At 63.3% G+C, this 20196-nt stretch overlaps 2 protein-coding genes across 2 annotated transcripts; both read left to right on the plus strand.

Moving 5' to 3' along the window:
- Positions 1–564: 564 nt before the first annotated feature.
- CDK20 (cyclin dependent kinase 20) lies at positions 565–8870 on the plus strand. Its single transcript, XM_066207230.1, is given in 10 exon segments — positions 565–661; positions 2174–2287; positions 3309–3374; positions 3376–3402; positions 3404–3499; positions 4948–5069; positions 5170–5232; positions 5704–5827; positions 7296–7451; positions 8306–8870. Coding segments are annotated over 10 exon segments (1098 nt in total). The 5' UTR covers positions 565–586; the 3' UTR covers positions 8561–8870.
- A 154-nt stretch (positions 8871–9024) lies between these two features.
- On the plus strand, positions 9025–19737 carry GATA1 (GATA binding protein 1). The gene is given in 7 exon segments (XM_066207251.1): positions 9025–9515; positions 10343–10346; positions 13227–13406; positions 14088–14246; positions 16992–16999; positions 17001–17138; positions 18595–19737. Coding segments are annotated over 7 exon segments (1029 nt in total). The 5' UTR covers positions 9025–9200; the 3' UTR covers positions 18820–19737.
- Positions 19738–20196: the final 459 nt, after the last annotated feature.

Below are 20196 nucleotides of genomic sequence, written 5' to 3' on the forward strand. Positions count from 1 at the left end.
CGCCCGGCGCCGCCGCCGCCCGCCCGCCCGCCTGAGGGGAAAGGGGCGGGGCGCCCGCGCCCGCCAATCGGCGCCCGCCGTGCCTCCCCGCGCCGGGGCGCCGACCAATCAGTGCGCAGCGAGGCCAAATGGCGGCAGGGGACGAGGCGGCGGTTGTTAAGGGGCGGGGCTCGGTTGCTATGGGGAGCGGGGGATGCCGGGGGTCGGGGCCGGTTGCTAAGGGGCGGGGCTCTATTGCTAAGGGCGGGGGCTCGTTCCCGGGTACCGGGACCGATCTGCTGGGGCTGGGCTGCGTTGCTATGGGAGGGGTCTGGTTGCCGGGGATCCGAACGGATTGTTAGGGGCGGGGTTTGTTGTTAGGAAGCGGCGAGTGGTTGCTAGGGGCGGGGCCTGTTTCCATTGAGGGTGTTGCCAGGGGCGGGGCCTAATGCGCAGCGCGCGTCGCCATTGGCTGCTGCGAGGGCCGGTGGTCGGAGGGGCCTGTCGCCATGGCAACCAGGTGCCGCGGGCGTCGCGCGGGGCATTGTGGGCCGGTGGAGGCCCGACCCCGGCCCACAATGCCCCGCGCCGGCCCGATGGCACCAGTATGGAGCAGTACATCGTGCTGGGCCGCATCGGGGAGGGCGCGCACGGCGTCGTGTTCAAGGCCAAGCACCGGGAGGTGGGGCCGGGGAGCGGGCTGTGGGGCGGGGGATCGGGCTGTGGGGCGGGGATCGGGCTGTGGGGCGGGGATCGGGCTGTGGGGCCGAGGATCGGGCTGTGGGGCCGGGGATCGGGCTGTGGGGGCGGGGGATCGGGCTGTGGGGCCGAGGATCGGGCTGTGGGGGCCGGGGATCGGGCTGTGGGGCGGGGATCGGGCTGTGGGGCCGGGGATCGGGCTGTGGGGCCGAGGATCGGGCTGTGGGCCGGGGATCGGGCTGTGGGGCGGGGGATCGGGCTGTGGGGCCGGGGATCGGGCTGTGGGGCGGGGATCGGGCTGTGGGGCGGGGGATCGGGCTGTGGGGCCGGGGATCGGGCTGTGGGGCGGGGATCGGGCTGTGGGGCGGGGGATCGGGCTGTGGGGCCGGGGATCGGGCTGTGGGGCCGGGGAGCGGGCTGTGGGTCGGGGATCGGGCTGTGGGGCCGGGGATCGGGCTGTGGGGCCGGGGATCGGGCTGTGGGGCGGGGATCGGGCTGTGGGGCGGGGGATCGGGCTGTGGGGCCGGGGATCGGGCTGTGGGGCGGGGATCGGGCTGTGGGGCGGGGGAGCGGGCTGTGGGGCGGGGGATCGGGCTTGTGGGGCCGGGGATCGGGCTGTGGGTCGGGGATCGGGCTGTGGGGCCGGGGATCGGGCTGTGGGGCGGGGATCGGGCTGTGGGGCCGGGGATCGGGCTGTGGGGCGGGGATCGGGCTGTGGGGCGGGGGATCGGGCTGTGGGGCCGGGGATCGGGCTGTGGGTTGGGGATCGGGCTGTGGGGCGGGGATCGGGCTGTGGGGCGGGGATCGGGCTGTGGGGCCAGGGGTTCGGGCTGTGGGTCGGTCCCCGGGCCGTGGGTCGGTCCCCGGGCTGTGGGTCGGGGATTGGGCCGCGGGTCGGTCCCCTGGCTGTGGGTCAGTCCCCAGGCCGTGGGTTGGTCCCCGGGCCGTGGGTCAGTCCCCGGGCTGTGGGGCGGGGATCGGGCTGTGGGTCGGTCCCCGGGCTGTGGGTCGGTCCCCGGGCCGTGGGTCGGTCCCCTGGCTGTGGGTCGGGGATTGGGCCGCGGGTCGGTCCCCTGGCTGTGGGTCGGTCCCGGGCCGTGGGTCGGTCCCCGGGCTGTGGGGCGGGGATCGGGCTGTGGGTCAGGGATCGGGCCGTGGGTCGGTCCCCTGGCCGTGGGTCAGTCCCTGGCTGTGGGTCAGCCATCAGGCCGTGGGTCGGTCCCCTGGCTGTGGGTCAGTCCCCGGGCCGTGGGTCGGTCCCCTGGCTGTGGGTCGGGGATTGGGCCGTGGGTCGGTCCCCTGGCTGTGGGTCAGCGATCAGGCCATGGGTCGGTCCCCTGGCTGTGGGTCGGGGATCAGGCCGTGGGTCGGTCCCTGGGCCGTGGGTCGGTCCCCGGGCTGTGGGGCGGGGATCGGGCTGTGGGTCAGGGATCAGGCCGTGGGTCGGTCCCTGGCTGTGGGTCAGTCCCCGGCCCGAGCGCGCCGTGTCACGCAGACCGGGGAGCTGGTGGCCCTCAAGAAGGTGGCCCTGCGGCGGCCCGAGGACGGCGTCCCCCCCCAGAGCCTGCGGGAGATCAAGGCCCTGCGGGAGATGGAGGCGCACCCCCACGTGAGCCCCCGCGGCCCCCCGGGCCCCGCGCTGCCCCTCCCCCCCTGCCCGGGGCGCCCCGGCCCCCCCCGGTCCCCCCCCAGTGCCGGGGTCCCCCCGAGCCCCCGCGTCCCCCCGGTGTCAGTGTCCCCGCATCCCCTCGGTGTCAGTGTCCCCGTGTCCCCCCCGGTGTCAGTGTCCCCGCATCCCCTCGGTGTCAGTGTCCTCGCGTCCCCTCGGTGTCAGTGTCCCCGCGTCCCCTCGGTGTCAGTGTCCCCGCGTCCCCTCGGTGTCAGTGTCCTCGCGTCCCCTCGGTGTCAGTGTCCCCCCGTCCCCTCGGTGTCAGTGTCCCCGCGTCCCCGCGTCCCCGCGTCCCCTCGGTGTCGGTGTCGCCGCGTCCCCTTGGTGTCAATGTCCCCGTGTCCCCTCGGTGTCAGTGTCCCCTTGACCCCTCAGTGTCAATGTCCCCGTGTCCCTCGGTGTCAGTGTCCTCGCGTCCCCTCGGTGTCAGTGTCCCCGTGTCCCCTCGGTGTCAGTGTCCTCGCGTTCCCTCGGTGTCAGTGTCCCCGTGTCCCCTCAGTGTCAATGTCCCTGTGAGCCCTCAGTGTCAATGTCCCCGTGTCCTCTCGGTGTCATTGTCCCCAGGTCCCCTCGGTGTCAATGTCCCCAGGTCCCCTCGGTGTCACTGTCCCCGCGTCCCCTCGGTGTCAGTGTCCCCGTGTCCCCTCGGTGTCAATGTCCCTGTGAGCCCTCAGTGTCCCCTCCCTGCACATGAGCTGCCTCAAGTCCTGGTGTTACCCCGGGTGTCAGTGTCCCCAGCGTCTCCCCCAGGTGTCCCTGTGTCCCCAATGTCCCTCCAGGTGTCCCTGTGTCCCCAATGTCCCCCTGGGTGTCCCCAGTGTCCCCCCGGGTGTCCCTGTGTCCCCGATGTCCCCCCCAGGTGTCATTGTCCCCCCCCAGGTGTCCCTGTGTCCCCAATGTCCCCCTGGGTGTCCCTGATGTCCCCCCGGGTGTCCCTGATGTCCCGGTGCTGTCCCCGCAGGTGATCCGGCTCCGGGCCGCCTTTGCTCAGGGCCCCGCGGTGGTTCTGGCGCTGGAGCTGCTGGCGGGGGGACCTGGGGGGGCTCCTGCGGGCGGGCCCCCGCCCCGCTGCCCCCGCCCCGCGTGCGGGCCCTGCTGGCCATGACCCTGCGGGGGCTGGGCCACATGCACGGCCACCGCCTGCTGCACCGGGTGAGGGGCCCTGAAACTCCCTGAAACACCCCGAATACACCAAAAACACCCCAAAACCACCCCGAAAACAGCCCGAAACAGTCCCAAAACACCCAAAAACCATCGGGAATGGGGGGGCACGGCCACCGCCTGCTGCACCGGGTGAGGGCCCCGAAACACCCCGAATACAGCCAAAACACCCAAAACCAGCCCAAAACACCCAAACCCACCCCCAAAACAGCCTGAAACACCCAAAACATCCCCAAAACACCCCAAAACACCCAAAAACCATCGGGAATGGGGGGGCATGGCCACCGCCTGCTGCACCGGGTGAGGGCCCCGAAACACCCCAAAAACACCCCGAATACACCAAAAACACCCGAAAGCAGCCCAAAACAACCCCTAGAACAGCCCAAAACACCCTAAAACAGCCCAAAAACACCCCGAAAACACCCCAAAAACAGCTCAAAACCACCCCAAAAACAGCCTGAAACAGCCCAAAACACCCCTAAAACAGCCCAAAACTCCCTAAAACATCCCCAAACCACCCCAAAATCAGCCCAAAACCATCAGGAATGGGGAGGCACGGCCACCGCCTGCTGCACCGGGTGAGGGCGCCGAAACACCCCGAATACACCCAAAACACCCAAAACCACCCCCAAAACAGCCTGAAACACCCTAAAACATCCCAAAAACACCCCGAAACACCCAAAAACCATCGGGAATGGGGGGGCATGGCCACCGCCTGCTGCACCGGGTGAGGGCCCCAAAAACAGCCCAAAATACCCCAAAACACCCCGAAAACACCGCAAAACATCCAAAAAATCCCAAAATCAGCCCAAAGTCACCCCAAAACAGCCCAAAAACACCCCAGAACACCCCAAAACATCCAAAAAACACCCTTTGAAACACCCCAAAACCATCAGGAATGGGGCGGCATGGCCACTGCCTGCTTCACCGGGTGAGGGCCCCAAAAACAACCCAAAACACCCCGAGAGCACCCTGAAACACCCCAAAACATCCGAAAACATCCCAAAATCAGCCCAAACCACCCCAAACCAGCCCAGAACCACGGTGGGGGGCACGGCTGCCGCCTGCTGCACGGGGTGAGGGCCCCCAAAATAAAGAGGGACCCCAAAAGTGGGAGCAGAACCCTGAAACTGGCCTGGGGGGAGTTGGGGCGAGGTGCCCTGGGAGCACCCCAGAGCTGGCCGGGGGACACCCCGGCAGTGGGGGGACCCCAAAACCAGCGTCACCCCAAAACCAGCGTCACCCCAAAGACCAGCGTGGCCACCAAGACCCCACGGGGACCCCACGGTGTCTGCGGGGGGCTGCGGGCGTCAGGGGCACCCCAAAACCAGGCCGTGGGTGCAGCGGGGCGCTGTTCCCGGTCTGGGGTGGGAGTGGGGGGGTACCCCGATTTTTGGGCCCCCCCCCCCCCCCCCCGTGACCCGGTTTTTGGGGTGCAGGACCTCAAACCGGCCAACCTGCTGCTGGACAGCGCCGGGCGCCTCAAGCTGGCGGATTTTGGGCTGGCCCGCGTGCTGGGGCCGCCCCCGGGGCGCCCCTACAGCCACCAGGTGGCCACCAGGTAGGAGGGGGTTTTGGGGTGTCCCCCCTCCCTCCCCGGGGTGTCGGGGTGTCCCCCCAAAAACCAGGGACCCCCCTGAGTCCCCCACCCCGTGTCCCAGGTGGTACCGAGCCCCCGAGCTGCTCTACGGCGCCCGGCACTACGACGAGGGCGTGGATCTGTGGTCAGTGCCCTTGGGGGGGTTGGGGTGTCCCTCCCGGGATTTTGGGGTGTCCCCTGGGATTTTGGGGTGTCCCCTGGGATTTTGGGGTGTCCCCCCGGGATTTTGTGGTTTCTCCCCGGGATTTTGGGGTGTCCCCCTGGGATTTTGGGGTGTCCCCCCGGGATTTTGGGGTGTCCCCTCTGGGATTTTGGGGTGTCCCTCGGGATTTTGGGGTGCCCCCATGGGGATTTTGGGGTGTCCTCTGGGATTTTGGGGTGTCCCCCTGGGATTTCGGAGTGTCCCCAGGCGGATTTTGGGGTGTCCCCCTGGGATTTCGGAGTGTCCCCAGGGCGATTTTGGGGTGTCCCCCCCGGGATTTTGGGGTTTCCCCCTGGGATTTTGGGGTGTCCCCCCGGGATTTTGGGGTGTCCCCAGGGGGATTTTGGGGTGTCCCCTGTTTTTGGGGTCCCCCGTGACGCTGTCCCCCCCCAGGGCCGTGGGCTGTATTTTCGGGGAGCTGCTGACGCTGTCGCCGCTGTTCCCGGGCGAGAACGACATCGAGCAGCTCTGCTGCGTGCTGCGGGCGCTGGGGACACCGGGCCCGCGGGACTGGCCTGTGAGCCGGGGGGGACTGGGGGGACTGGAGGGGACTGGGGGGACTGGGGGGGACTGGGGGGACTGGGGGGGACTGGGGGGACTGGGATGGACTGGGGGGGACTGGGGGGGACTGGGGGGACTGGGATGGACTGGGGGGGACTGGAGGGGACTGGGATGGACTGGGATGGACTGGGGGGGACTGGGGGGGACTGGGATGGACTGGGGGGACTGGGGGGACTGGGGGGGACTGGGGGGGACTGGGGGGACTGGGATGGACTGGGGGGGACTGGGGGGCACTGGAGGGGACTGGGATGGACTGGGAGGGACTGGAGGGGACTGGGGGGACTGGGGGGGACTGGGATGGACTGGGGGGACTGGGGGGGACTGGGGGGGACTGGGGGAACTGGGGGGGACTGGGGGGGACTGGGGGGACTGGGATGGACTGGGGGGGACTGGGGGGGACTGGGGGGACTGGGATGGACTGGGGGGGACTGGAGGGGACTGGGATGGACTGGGATGGACTGGGGGGGACTGGGGGGGACTGGGATGGACTGGGGGGACTGGGGGGACTGGGGGGGACTGGGGGGGACTGGGGGGACTGGGATGGACTGGGGGGGACTGGGGGGCACTGGAGGGGACTGGGATGGACTGGGAGGGACTGGAGGGGACTGGGGGGACTGGGGGGGACTGGGGGGACTGGGATGGACTGGGGGGACTGGGGGGGACTGGGGGGACTGGGGGAAGTGGGATGGACTGGGGGGGACTGGGATGGACTGGGGGGACTGGGGGGGACTGGGACTGGGGGGACTGGGGCTGGGGGGACTGGGAGGGACTGTGGGGGACTGGGAGGAACTGGGGGCTTACTGGGAGCTGCTGGGCAGCGATCAGAATGTGCTGGGTGTTACTGAGATGTTTCTGGGGAGTTACTGGGGGTTACTGGGATGTACTGGGGGATACTGGGATTTACTGGGGGTTACTGGGATGTACTGGGCTGTACTGGGGTACTGTAGGAACTCACTGGGATGTTCTGGGAGCTGCCGGGGTGCCCATAGTGGCTTGTATGGGTTTGTACTGGTTTATACTGGTTTATACTGGATTATACTGGTGTGTCCCAGTGCAGGAGCTGTCGCGGCTGCCGGTATATACTGGTGTGTACTGGTCTACACTGGTGTATACTGGTTTGTGTTGGTTCATACTGCTGTATACTAGCGTATACTGGTGTGTACTGGTTTGTACTGGTGCATACTGGTCCATAGTGATTTATACTGGTTTATATTGGTTTATACCGGTGTATGCTGGTTCACACCAGCACGTCTGGCGCAGCTGCTGGCATAGCTGCTGCTGTGTGTTGGTTTATGCTGGTTCGTACTGGTTTATACTGGTTTATACTGGTTTATACTGGTCCATACTGGTCCATACCGGTCCATACTGGTTCATACTGGTCTATACCAGTCCATACTGGTTCATACTGGTTTGTACCGGCGCAGGAGCTGCAGCAGCTGCCGGATTTCCCCAAGCTGCGGTTCCGGCCGCAGGCGGCGCCGCCGCTGGAGCTGCTGGTGCCGGGCGCCGACGCGGCCGCGCTGGACCTGCTGCGGAGACTGCTGCGGTACCGGGCCCGCCTGCGGCCACGGGCGCACCAGGTGAGGGCGCGGCGGTCCCGGGTGGGATTTGGGGGGTCCCAGCTGTGATTTGGGGGGTCCCAGGTGGGATTTGGGGGTCCCAGGTGTGTTTTGGGGGTCCCAGGTGTGTTTGGGGGGTCCCAGCCGTGATTTGGGGGGTCCCAGGTGTGATTTGGGGGTCCCAGGTGGGATTTGAGGGTCCCAGGTGGGATTTGGGGGTCCCAGGTGGGATTTGGGGGGTCCCGGGTGGGATTTGGGGGGTCCCAGGTGGGATTTGGGGGTCCCAGATGTGATTTGGGGGTCCCGGGTGGGATTTGAGGGGTCCCAGGTGGGATTTGGGGGTCCCAGGTGGGATTTGGGGGGTCCCGGGTGGGATTTGGGGGTCCCGGGTGTGATTTGGGGGGTCCCAGATGTGATTTGGGGGTCCCGGGTGTGATTTGGGGGGTCCCAGATGTGATTTGGGGGTCCTGGGTGGGATTTGGGGGGTCCCAGGTGTGATTTGGGGGTCCCAGGTGGGATTTGAGGGGTCCCAGGTGGGATTTGGGGGTCCCAGGTGTGTTTTGGGGGTCCCAGGTGGGATTTGGGGGGTCCCGGGTGGGATTTGGGGGGTCCCAGATGTGATTTGGGGGTCCCGGGTGGGATTTGAGGGGTCCCAGGTGGGATTTGGGGGTCCCAGGTGGGATTTGGGGGGTCCCGGGTGGGATTTGGGGGTCCCAGGTGTGTCTGGGGGTCCCAGGTGTGTTTTGGGGGTCCCAGGTGTGTTTTGGGGGGTCCCAGGTGTCTTTGGGGGGCGTCTCAGGGATTGACGGCCCCTCAGTGGGGGAGGGGGGGCTCATTTTTGGGGTGGTGGTCCCGCTGACCCCCCCTCCCCGCAGGCCCTGCTGCACCCCTTCTTCTTCGGCCCCCAGGAGCTGAGCCCGCCCCCGGCCCCGGGGGGGCCCCGGCAGCCGCCCGGCTTCAGCCTGGACACGGCGCTGCGGCTGCCCCCCCGCGCCGCGCTGGGACCCCTCCCCCACAATGGGGACCCCGCTGAGACCCCTCCCCACAATGGGGACCCCGCTGAGACCCCTCCCCACAATGGGGACCCCGCTGAGCCCCGAGACCCCTCCCCACAATGGGGACCCCCCTGAGACCCCTCCCCACAATGGGGACCCCGCTGAGCCCTGAGACCCCTCCCCACAATGGGGACCCCCCTGAGACCCCTCCCCACAATGGGGACCCCCCTGAGCCCTGAGACCCCTCCCCACAATGGGGACCCCCCTGAGACCCCTCCCCACAATGGGGGACCCCCCCTGAGACCCCTCCCCACAATGGGGACCCCACTGAAACCCCGGGACCCCTCCCCACAATGGGGGACCCCCCTGAGACCCCTCCCCACAATGGGGACCCCCCTGAGACCCCTCCCCACAATGGGGGACCCCACTGAACCCCCGGGACCCCTCCCCACCGTGGGGGACCCCCGCTGAGCCCCCCATTGCCCCCCCACTCCATTTTGGGGGACCCCCCATGACCCCCCGGGGGGTCTGAGACCCCTCCCCACCGTGGGGACCACATTGACCCCCCCCAGGGCTGCTCTGGGACCCCCCGGATTTGGGGGGACACCCCAGACCCCCGGATTTGGGGGGACCCCAGAGCCCTGGGCCCCTCCCAGCCCCCCCCAAGCCCCAAACCGGCCCCAGGAGCAGAAAATGGGGAGAATTCAACCCAAAACAGCCACGTTTGGGGCCGAAAACGGATTTGGGGCGGAAAACGTCGGATTTGGGGCCGAAAATGTCGGATTTGGGGCCTAAAACGTCGGATTTGGGGCCGAAAACGTCGGATTTGGGGCCGAAAACGTCGGATTTGGGGCAGAAAACGTCGGATTTGGGGCCGAAAATGTCGGATTTGGGGCCGAATACGTCAGATTTGGGGCCGAATACGTCGGATTTGGGGCCAAAAACTGATTTAGGGCAGAAAACGTCGGATTTGGGGCCGAAAACGTCGGATTTGGGGCAGAAAACGTCGGATTTGGGGCCGGGAATGCAGTAAGAGATGAAAAATCCCTGGATTGGACCCAAAACTGCAGGATTGGAGCCCAAATCTCAGGTGAGGGCAGCGGATTGGGGTTAAAGAAGCTCATTTTGGGGCTGGGAGACGTGGGGCTGAAAATCTTTGGTTTTGGGTGAAAATTCCCGAGTTTTGGTAGAAAATCCCCAACTTTGGGCTGCAAATCTCCGGTTTTAGAGTGAAAATTTTCAGCTTTGCCTTGACAACCCCAAACTGAGCTTAAACCTCCCAGTTCTGGGTTAAAGCTCCGAACTTTGGGGTGAAAACACCCAAATTTGGGGTTGAAATTGGGGAGTTTGAGCTGAAGAAATCCCGTTTTTGGGGTTGGTGATCGGAATTCCGGGTTGAAAATTCCAACTCTGCATTGAAAACCTCCAGTTTTGAGGCCGAAAATGCCAAATTTGGAATTAAAAAAGCCCCCCCAGACTTAGGGGCCAAAAATGAGAATTTTGGACCAAAAAAAAAAATCGCAAGCCCTGATCTGAAAGGGAAAATTCCTAGTTTGGGGTCTGAAAGGCCCCAATAAAAAGGTGAATTTCGGGCTGGAAATCCCCAACTTCGGCTGAAAATGCTGAACTCCACCCTCAAACCCCAAATTTTCGGCTGGAAATCCTGAACTTTGGGGCGAAGATCTCAAATTTTGGGTTGAAAACATCGAATTTCCCCCTGAATCTGAAACTGGGAGGCGCCCAGCTCTGTTTTCCCCTCAGAAATGCTCTTTTTGGGTGTATTGAGACCTAAAAATCTCCATTTGGGGGCTCAAAATCCCCACTGTGCTGCTGGAAAAGGTGAACTTGAGGCCAAAAATCCCCAAATTTTTACTTGGGACTCTCAAATTCCGTGCCGAAACCCCGACTTTTGGGCAGAAACGTAAATTTTAGGCGGAAAATCCTTTTTTTTCCCCTCGAAATCTCACATTTTGGGACTCCCGATGCCTTTTCCCCGTCGCGCTCGGAGCGTTTTGGGGCCTTACGACGCCCAGTTTGCGGTTCAACGCCCCAGCTTTGGTGCCCCAAACAAATTCCGACGGAAAAAGGCAAATTCCAGCTGGAAACCTCAAATTTGAGGCTGAAAGGTCCGAGTTTGGGCCAGAATCCCTGAATTTGGGGTCACAGTCCCGGATTTGGGGCGCCAGCCTCCAGTTTGGGGGGTCAGTCCCTGTTGTCGGGGTGCTGGTCCCTGTTTTCAGGGTCCCATTCCCAGTTTTTGGGGTCCCATTCCCAATTTTCGGAGTCCCATTCTCAGTTTTCGGGGTCCCATTCCCGTTTTCGGGGTCCCATTCCCAGTTTTGGGGTCCCATTCCCAGTTTTTGTGGTCCCATCCCCATTTTCCGGGTCCCATTCCCAGTTTCGGGGTCCCATTCCCGTTTCCGGGGTCCCATTCCCAATTTTTGGGGTCCCATTCCCCATTTTCGGGGTCCCATTCCCATTTTCGAGGTCCCATCCCCATTTTCGGGGTCCCATTCCCATTTTCGGGGTCCCATTCCCAGTTCCAGGGTCCCATTCCCAGTTTTTGGGGTCCCATTCCCATTTTCGGGGTCCCATCCCCATTTTCGGGGTCCCATTCCCATTTTCGGGGTCCCATTCCCAATTTTCGGGGTCCCATTCCCAGTTTCGGGGTCCCATTCCCAGTTTTTGTGGTCCCATCCCCATTTTCTGGGTCCCATTCCCAGTTTCGGGGTCCCATTCCCAGTTTCGGGGTCCCATTCCCCATTTTCCTGGTCCCATTCCCAGTTTTCGGGGTCCCATTCCCAGTTTCGGGGTCTCATTCCCCATTTTCAGGGTCCCATTCCCAGTTTTCGGGGTCCCGTTCCCAGTTTCGGGGTCCCATTCCCCATTTTCAGGGTCTCATTCCCATTTTCGGGGTCCCATTCCCAGTTTCAGGGTCCCATTCCCATTTTCGGGGTCCCATTCCCAGTTTCGGGGTCCCATTCCCAGTTTCAGGGTCCCATTCCCATTTTCGGGGTCCCATTCCCAGTTTCGGGGTCCCATTCCCAGTTCCGGGGTCCCATTCCCAGTTTTTGGGGTCCCATTCCCAGTTTTTCGGGGCGCGCTGTCCCCCCGGCCCTGCGCTCCGGGGGGGTCCCCCCCTCTCTGGCCGGAGCTGATAAAGGTCCCCGGCCCCGCCCGGCCCCCCCAAACCAACCGCCCGGGCCCCACAATCTGATAAGGCCTTATCAGCCCCGGGCAGCCCCGGGGCCGTTACCGCCCCCCCCCGCGCCCCAAAACCCCTAAAAAACCCCCAAAAATCCCCAAAAACCCCCAAAAATCCCCCAAATCCCCCCAAGCCCCCCCCCCCGCAGCCCCCCGCGGGCCTGGCCGGGCTCGGAGCCCCCCCAAAGCCCCCCCCGCACTCAGCGCCCCCCAAAACTCCCGGGGGGGGGGGGGTCAGGCCGGGGTGGGGTCCCGGGGCCCCTCCCCCCCCCGCCCAGCCCCAGGGCGGGGCCGCCCCTCCCCCCCCGTGTCCGTCTGTCCGTCCTGGGACAGCGCAGCTGCAGGTCAGCGACCCCCCCGGGATTTGGGGGCGTCTGGGGGGGGTCCGGGGGGGTGGGGACCCCCAAACTGCCCCCCCGGGGGGCGGGGAGGGGGGGAGGGGGGTGGGCGCTGATTTGGGGGGGACACACGAGGGTTTGGGGTCCCCCGGGTTGGGGACTCTGGGGTTTGGGGGTCCCCAGGGGTCCCGGTGGGAATTTTGGGGAGGGGGCGGGGGCCACTGTGACCCCCAGGGGTTGGGGACCCCCCACCCCCCGTTCTGGTAACTGGAGGGTTTGGGGGGGATCCGGGGGCTGGTTTGGGGGGACACGGGGGTTGGGGTCACACAGGGGTTTGGGGTGTTTTGGGGTCACACAGGGTGTGGGGTCATACACGGTGTGGGGGGCTGCTTTGGGGTTACACAGGGGTTGGGGTCACACAGGGGTTGCAGTGCTGTTTTGGGGTCACACTGGGGTTGGGGTCACACAGGGTGTGGGGTGTTTTGGGGTCACACAGGGTGTGGGGGGCTGGTTTGGGGTCACACAGGGTTTAGGGTCACACAGGGGTTGGGGTCACACAGGGTTTGGGGTCACACAGGGGTTTGGGGTGTTTGGGGTCACACAGGGGTTTCGGGTGCTGTTTTGGGGTCCCCCCGTGGGTTTAAGGGTTTTGGGGTCACACAGGGTTTGGGGTGTTTGGGGTCACACAGGGGTTTCGGGTGCTGTTTTGGGGTCACACAGGGTTTGGGGTCACACAGGGTGTGGGGTCACACAGGGGTTTGGGGTGTTTGGGGGTCACACAGGGTTTTGGGGTCACACAGGGTGTGGGGGGCTGGTTTGGGGTCACACAGGGGTTTGGGGTGTTTTGGGGTAACACAGGGTGGGGGGGCTGGTTTGGGGTCACACAGGGTTTGGGGTGTTTGGGGGTCACACAGGGTTTGGGGTCACACAGGGTGTGGGGGGCTGGTTTGGGGTCACACAGGGGTTTGGGGTGTTTGGGGGTCACACAGGGTGTGGGGGGGCTGGTTTGGGGTCACACAGGGTTTGGGGTGTTTGGGGGTCACACAGGGTTTGGGGTCACACAGGGTGTGGGGTGTTTGGGGTCACACAGGGGTTTGGGGTGTTTGGGGGTCACACGGGGTTTTGGGGTCACACAGGGTGTGGGGTGTTTGGGGTCACACAGGGGTTTGAGGTGTTTTGGGGTCACACAGGGGTTTCGGGTGCTGTTTTGGGGTCCCCCCGCGGGTTTCAGGGTTTTGGGGTCCCCCCGCGGGTTTAAGGTTTTGGGGTGCTGACCCTGGTGTCCCCGCAGGCGGTTTTGGGGCCCCCCATGGAGTTTGTGGCGCTGGGGGGGCCGGAGGGGCCGCCCCCGTTCCCGGACGAGGCCGGCGCCTTCCTGGGGCTGGGGGCGCCCGAGGGGCTGGAGCCGGGGGGGCTGCTGGGCCCCTTCCCCCCGCCAGGTACGGCCCTGTCACCTCGTCACCTGTGTCACCTGTGTCACCTTGTCACCTGTGTCACCCCCCTGTCCCCCTACTCCACCATCAGGTACCCCTGTCCCCAGTGTCCCCTCTGTCCTCTCCTGTCCCAGCCCCCCCTTTGTCCCCCCAAAGCCCCCATGTCCCCTCAGGAGCCCCCTGCCGTGTCCCCCCGTGTCCCCTCCCTCCTCCTTGTCCCCAATATCCCCCATGTCCCCAAACATGTCCCTGTGCCCCTTCCCCAGTGTCCCCATGTCCCCCCGTGTCCCTGTGCCCCCTGACAGTTGTCCCCTCATCCCCCCTTGTCCCCCGTGTTCCCCCTGCCCCTCCTTGTCCCCAAGGCCCGCCCCGTGTCCCCCATCGCTGTCCCCCTTGTCCCCAATGTCCCCAATGTCCCCCCGTGTCCCCTCCCGTCATTGCTGTCCCTGTGTCCCCAGTGTCCCCTGCCCCTCACAGCTGTCCCCATGCCCCCAGGCTGGCTGTCCCCGTGTCCCCTGATGCGTGTCCCCGTGTCCCCTGACGCGTGTCCCCAGGCCGTCTGTCCCCATGTTCCCCATGTGCCCGTGTCCCCAGGTTGTCTGTCCCCATGTCCCCGTGTCCCCTGTGTCCCCGTGTCCCCAGGCCATCTGTCCCCATGTCCCCTGACGCGTGTCCCCGTGTCCCCAGGCCGTCTGTCGCTGGTGTCCTGGGCTGACGGGGGGTCCCTGGGGGGCCCCTCCTGGACCCCGCCCCCCCCGGAGCCCCCCCAGTTCCTGGAGCTGCTGCAGCCCCCCCGGAGCCCCGCCCCCCCGGGCCCCCTGCTGCCGCCGGCCCCGCCCCCCTGCGGTGAGACTGGGAACACTGGGGACACTGGGGGGGCTGGGGACATTGGGGACAATGGGGACAATGGGGGGACTGGGGACACGGGGGACAATGGGGACACTGGGGGGACTGAGGGGACTGGGGACACTGGGAGGACTGGGGACAATGGGGACAATGGGGACACTGGGGGGACTGCGGACACGGGGGACACTGGGACACTGGGGACACTGGGAGGACTGGGGACACTGGGGGGACTGGGGGGACTGGGGACACTGGGGACATTGGGGACAATGGGGACAATGGGGACACTGGGGGGGCTGAGGGGACTGGGGACACTGGGAGGACTGGGGACAATGGGGACAATGGGGACACTGGGGGGACTGGGGACACTGGGGACATTGGGGGACAATGGGGACAGTGGGGACACTGGGGGGACTGAGGGGACGGGACACTGGGGACACTGGGGACACTGGGGACATGGGGGACACTGGGACACTGGGGGGACTGGGGACACTGGGGACACTGGGGGGACTGGGGACACTGGGGACATTGGGGACAATGGGGACAATGGGGACACTGGGGGGACTGAGGGGACTGGGGGGTACTGGGGCCACTGGGGACAATCGGCACACTGGGGACACTGGAGACACTGGGGACACTGGGGGGTCATTGGGGACAATGGGGACAATGGGGGACTGGGGACACTGGGGACACTCTGGGGACACACTGGGACACTGGAACACGGGGCACTGGGACAGTGGGACAGGGACTGGGGGGGACTGGGAGATACTGGGGGGGCCACTGGGAGGGCACTGGGGGCACTGGGAGGTGCTGTCACAGCTTACTGGGGGCACTGGTAAATGCTGGGAGGCACTGGAGAGCTTAGTGGGGCTTGGACTGGTTTATACTGGAGTCAGGACCGGTTTATACTGGAGTCAGGACTGGTTTATACTGGAGTCCGGACTGGTTTATACTGGAGTCCGGACTGGTTTATACTGGAGCCGGGACTGGTTTATACTGGAGCTTGGACTGCTTTATACTGGAGCTGGGACTGGTTTATACTGGAGTCGGGACTGGTTTATACTGGAGTCGGGACTGGTTTATACTGGAGCCGGGACTGGTTTATACTGGAGTCAGGACTGGTTTATACTGGAGCCGGGACTGGTTTATACTGGTGCCGGGACTGGTTTATACTGGTGCCGGGACTGGTTTATACTGGAGTCCGGACTGGTTTATACTGGAGTCGGGACCGATTTATACTGGAGCCGGGACTGGTTTATACTGGAGCCGGGACTGGTTATACTGGAGTCCGGACTGGTTTATACTGGAGCCAGGACTGGTTTATATTGGAGTCCGGACTGGTTTATACTGGAGCCGGGACTGGTTTATACTGGAGCCGGGACTGGTTTATACTGGAGTCAGACTGGTTTATCCTGGAGTCCGGACTGGTTTATACTGGAGCCGGGACTGGTTTATACTGGAGCCGGGACTGGTTTATATTGGAGTCCGGACTGGTTTATACTGGAGTTGGGACTGGTTTATACTGGAGCCGGGACTGGTTTATACTGGAGCCGGGACTGGTTTATACTGGAGTCAGGACTGGTTTATCCTGGAGTCCGGACTGGTTTATACTGGAGTCGGGACTGGTTTATACTGGAGCCGGGACTGGTTTATACTGGAGCCGGGACTGGTTTATACTGGAGTCAGGACTGGTTTATCCTGGAGTCCGGACTGGTTTATACTGGAGTCGGGACTGGTTTATACTGGAGCCGGGACTGGTTTATACTGGAGCCGGGACTGGTTTATACTGGAGTCGGGACTGGTTTATACTGGGGCACAGATGGATTTGTGTTGCTTTATACTGGTCCATACTGATCAACATTGTGTCATGGACGGAGCTGTAGGCTTGTACTGGTTTGTACTGGTTTATACTGGGCTGTACTGATTTGTACTGGTTTATACTGGGCAGAGCTGCTGGAGCACCCTGGGGTGTGTCTGGGCCGCCCAGTGCCTTGTCCCGCCTTACACTGGTGTGTACTGGTTTATACTGGTGCAGGATATCCCACAGTGTTTTGTACTGGCTCATACTGGTCCATACTGGTTCATACTGGTGCTTGTTGTTCCATAGTGGTCTGTACTGGTTTATACTGGTGCAGACTGGTTTGTACTGGTTGATGTCTGCTGGGGGTGGACGTTGAGGGGTGCAGTGGGGCGGGCACTGCCCTGTGGGGGTTTCTCTGGGTCCATAATGGTTTGTACTGGTTTGTACTGGTCCGTACTGGTTTATACTGGTGCAGGCTGGTCCATACTGGCTGATGTCCAGTGGGGGTGGACATCGAGGCGTGCCCTGTGGGGGTCACTGCGAGTTTTTCTTGGTTCATACTGGTTTCTACTACTTCATACTGGTCTGTACTGGTCCGTACTGGTCCTGATGGGTTCATACCGGTCTGTACTGTCGTACCGGTCTGTACTGGTCCTGACGGGTCCATACTGGTCTATACTGGTCTGTACTGGTCCTGACGGGTCCGTACCGGTCTGTACTGGTCCTGACGGGTCCGTACCGGTCTATACTGCTCTATACTGGCCTGTACTGGTCTGTACTGGTCCGTACTGGTCCGTACTGGTCCTGACGGGTCCGTACCGGTCTATACTGCTCTATACTGGTCTATACTGGTCCGTACTGGTCTGTACTGGTCCTGACGGGTCCGTAGCCGGTCTGTACTGGTCCGTACTGGTCCTGACGGGTCCGTACCGGTCCTTGCCGCGCAGAGGCGCGGGGAGTGCGTGAACTGCGGGGCCACGGCCACGCCGCTGTGGCGCCGGGACGGCACCGGGCACTACCTGTGCAACGCCTGCGGGCTGTACCACCGGCTCAACGGGCACAACCGGCCCCTCATCCGCCCCAAGAAACGCCTGGTGAGGCCCCGGGACCCCAAACCTTCCCAAAACCTGCCCCGAACCTGCCCCGGGACCCCAAACCTGCCCGGGACCCCAAAACCTGCCCCGGGACCCCGAACCTGCCCCGGGACCCCCAAAACCTGCCCCGGACCCCAAAACCTGCCCCAGGACCCCAAACCTGCCCTGAACCTGCCCCGAACCTGCCCCGGGACCCCGAACCTGCCCAAACCTGCCCCAAACCTGCCCCGGGACCCCGAACCTGCCCGGGACCCCAAACCTGCCCCGAACCTGCCCCGGGACCCCAAACCTGCCCCGGGACCCCAAACCTGCCCCGACCCTGCCCCGGGACCCCAAAACCTGCCCCGGGACCCCGAACCTGCCCCGGGACCCCGAACCTGCCCCGGGACCCCAAAACCTGCCCCGGGACCCCGAACCTGCCCCGGGACCCCGAACCTGCCCCGGGACCCCAAAAACCTGCCCCGGGACCCCGAACCTGCCCCGGGACCCCGAACCTGCCCCGGGACCCCAAAACCTGCCCCGGGACCCCGAACCTGCCCCGGGACCCCAAAACCTGCCCCAAACCTGCCCCAGGGGCCTGAAACCTGCCCCAAAACCTGCCCCAAACCTGCCCAAAACCTGCCCCAAACCTGCCCCAAAACCTGCCCCAAAACCTGCCCCGGGACCCCAAAACCTGCCCCAAACCTGCCCAGGGGCCTGAAACCTGCCCCAAAACCTGCCCCAAACCTGCCCCAAAACCTGCCCCAGGACCCAAACCTGCCCCCAACCTGCCCCGGGACCCCCAAACTTGCCCCGAACCTGCCCCCAAAACCTGCCCCAAACCTGCCCCGGGGGCCTGAAACCTGCCCCAAACCTGCTCCAAACCTGCCCCGGGACCCCAAAATCCACCACGGGGACCCCGAAATCTGCCCCGGGACCCTGAAATGTGCCCCGGGGGACCCAAATCTGCCCTGAAACCCCAAAATCTGCCCTGGGACCCCAAATCTGCCCTGGGACCCCAAACCTGCCCCGAACCTGCCCCGGGACCCCAAAACCTGCCCCGGGGGCCCGAAATCCGCCACAGGAGCCCAAAATGTGCCACGGGGATCCCGAAATCTGCCCTGGGATCCCAGAATCTGCCCTGGGGCCCCAAATTCCCCCACCCCCTCCTCCCACCCCAAATCCCCCTCAGGTCCCCCCAACCATCTCCAACCCCCCCAAACCCTTCCTTACACCCCAAATCCCCTTCAAGCCCCCCCCAAATATCCCCCAATCCCCCTAAACCCTCCTTACACCCCAAAACTCCCTCCAGCTGCCCCCAAATCCCCCCAAACCCAACCACACACCCCCAAATCCCCCTTTAGCCCCCCCCCAGACTCCCCCAAATCCCTCAAGCCCCTTCCTGCGCCCCCAAATCCCCTCTGAACCCCCCCCAGATCCCCCCGAGCGACCCCGAACTCCCCGTCTTGTTCCCCAGCTGGTGAGCAAACGCGCCGGCACCGTGTGCAGCAACTGCCAGACCAGCACCACGACCCTGTGGCGCCGCAGCCCCCGCGGGGACCCCGTGTGCAACGCCTGCGGCCTCTACTACAAACTGCACAGGGTAGGGACCCCGCAATACCCCAAAATATCCCAAAATACCGCAAAATATCCCAAAATACCCCAAAACCGCCCAAAATACCCCAAAACCACCCAAAAATAACCCAAAATATCCCCAAAATACCCCAAACCCCGTGTGCAACGCCTGCGGCCTCTACTACAAACTGCACAGGGTAGGGACCCCGCAATACCCCAAAATATTATCCTAAAATATCCCAAAATACCGCAAAATATCCCAAAATACCCCAAAACCCGCCCCAAAATACCCCAAAACCACCCAAAAATAACCCAAAATATCCCCAAAATACCCCAAAACCGCCCCAAACCCCGTGTGCAAACGCCTGCGGCCTCTACTACAAACTGCACAGGGTAGGGACCCCACAATACCCCAAAATATTATCCCAAAATATCCCAAAATACCGCAAAATATCCCAAAATACCCCAAACCCCGCCCCAAAATACCCCAAAACCACCCAAAAATAACCCAAAATATCCCAAAATACCCCAAAACCGCCCCAAAACCCGTGTGCAACGCCTGCGGCCTCTACTACAAACTGCACAGGGTAGGGACCCCGCAATACCCCAAAATATTATCCTAAAATACCCCAAAATACCGCAAAATATCCCAAAATACCCCAAAAACCGCCCCAAAATACCCCAAAACCACCCAAAAATAACCCAAAATATCCCCAAAATACCCCAAACCCCGTGTGCAACGCCTGCGGCCTCTACTACAAACTGCACAGGGTAGGGACCCCGCAATACCCCAAAATATTATCCCAAAATATCCCAAAATACCGCAAAATATCCCAAAATACCCCAAAACCGCCCCAAAATACCCAAAACCACCCAAAAATACCCCAAAATATCCCCAAAATACCCCAAACCCCGTGTGCAACGCCTGCGGCCTCTACTACAAACTGCACAGGGTAGGGACCCCGGAATACCCCAAAATATTATCCCAAAATATCCCAAAATACCGCAAAATATCCCAAAATACCCCAAAACCGCCCCAAAATACCCAAAACCACCAAAAATACCCCAAATATCCCCAAAATACCCCAAACCCCGTGTGCAACGCCTGCGGCCTCTACTACAAACTGCACAGGGTAGGGACCCCCGCAATACCCCAAAATATTATCCTAAAATACCCCCAAAATACCGCAAAATATCCCAAAACCACCCGAAAATACCCAAAACCGCCTCAGACCCCGTGTGCTATGCCTGTGGTCTCTACTATAAACTGCACAGGGTAGGGACTTCCGGAATACCCCGAAACCGCCCCAAAATATCCCCAAAATACCCCAAAACCACCCAAAATACCCCAAAACCACCAAAAATAACCCAAAATATCTCCAAAATATCCCAAAATATCCCCAAAATATCCCCAAACCCCGTGTGCGACGCCTGCGGCCTCTACTACAAACTGCACAGGGTAGGGACCCCGCAATACCCCAAAATATTATCCTAAAATACCCCA

This window comes from Chamaea fasciata, unplaced genomic scaffold (assembly GCF_029207755.1).
Source record: "Chamaea fasciata isolate MVZ Bird 193981 ecotype frontalis unplaced genomic scaffold, bChaFas1.0.hap1 SCAF_40, whole genome shotgun sequence".
Classification (NCBI taxonomy): Eukaryota; Metazoa; Chordata; class Aves; order Passeriformes; family Sylviidae; genus Chamaea; species Chamaea fasciata.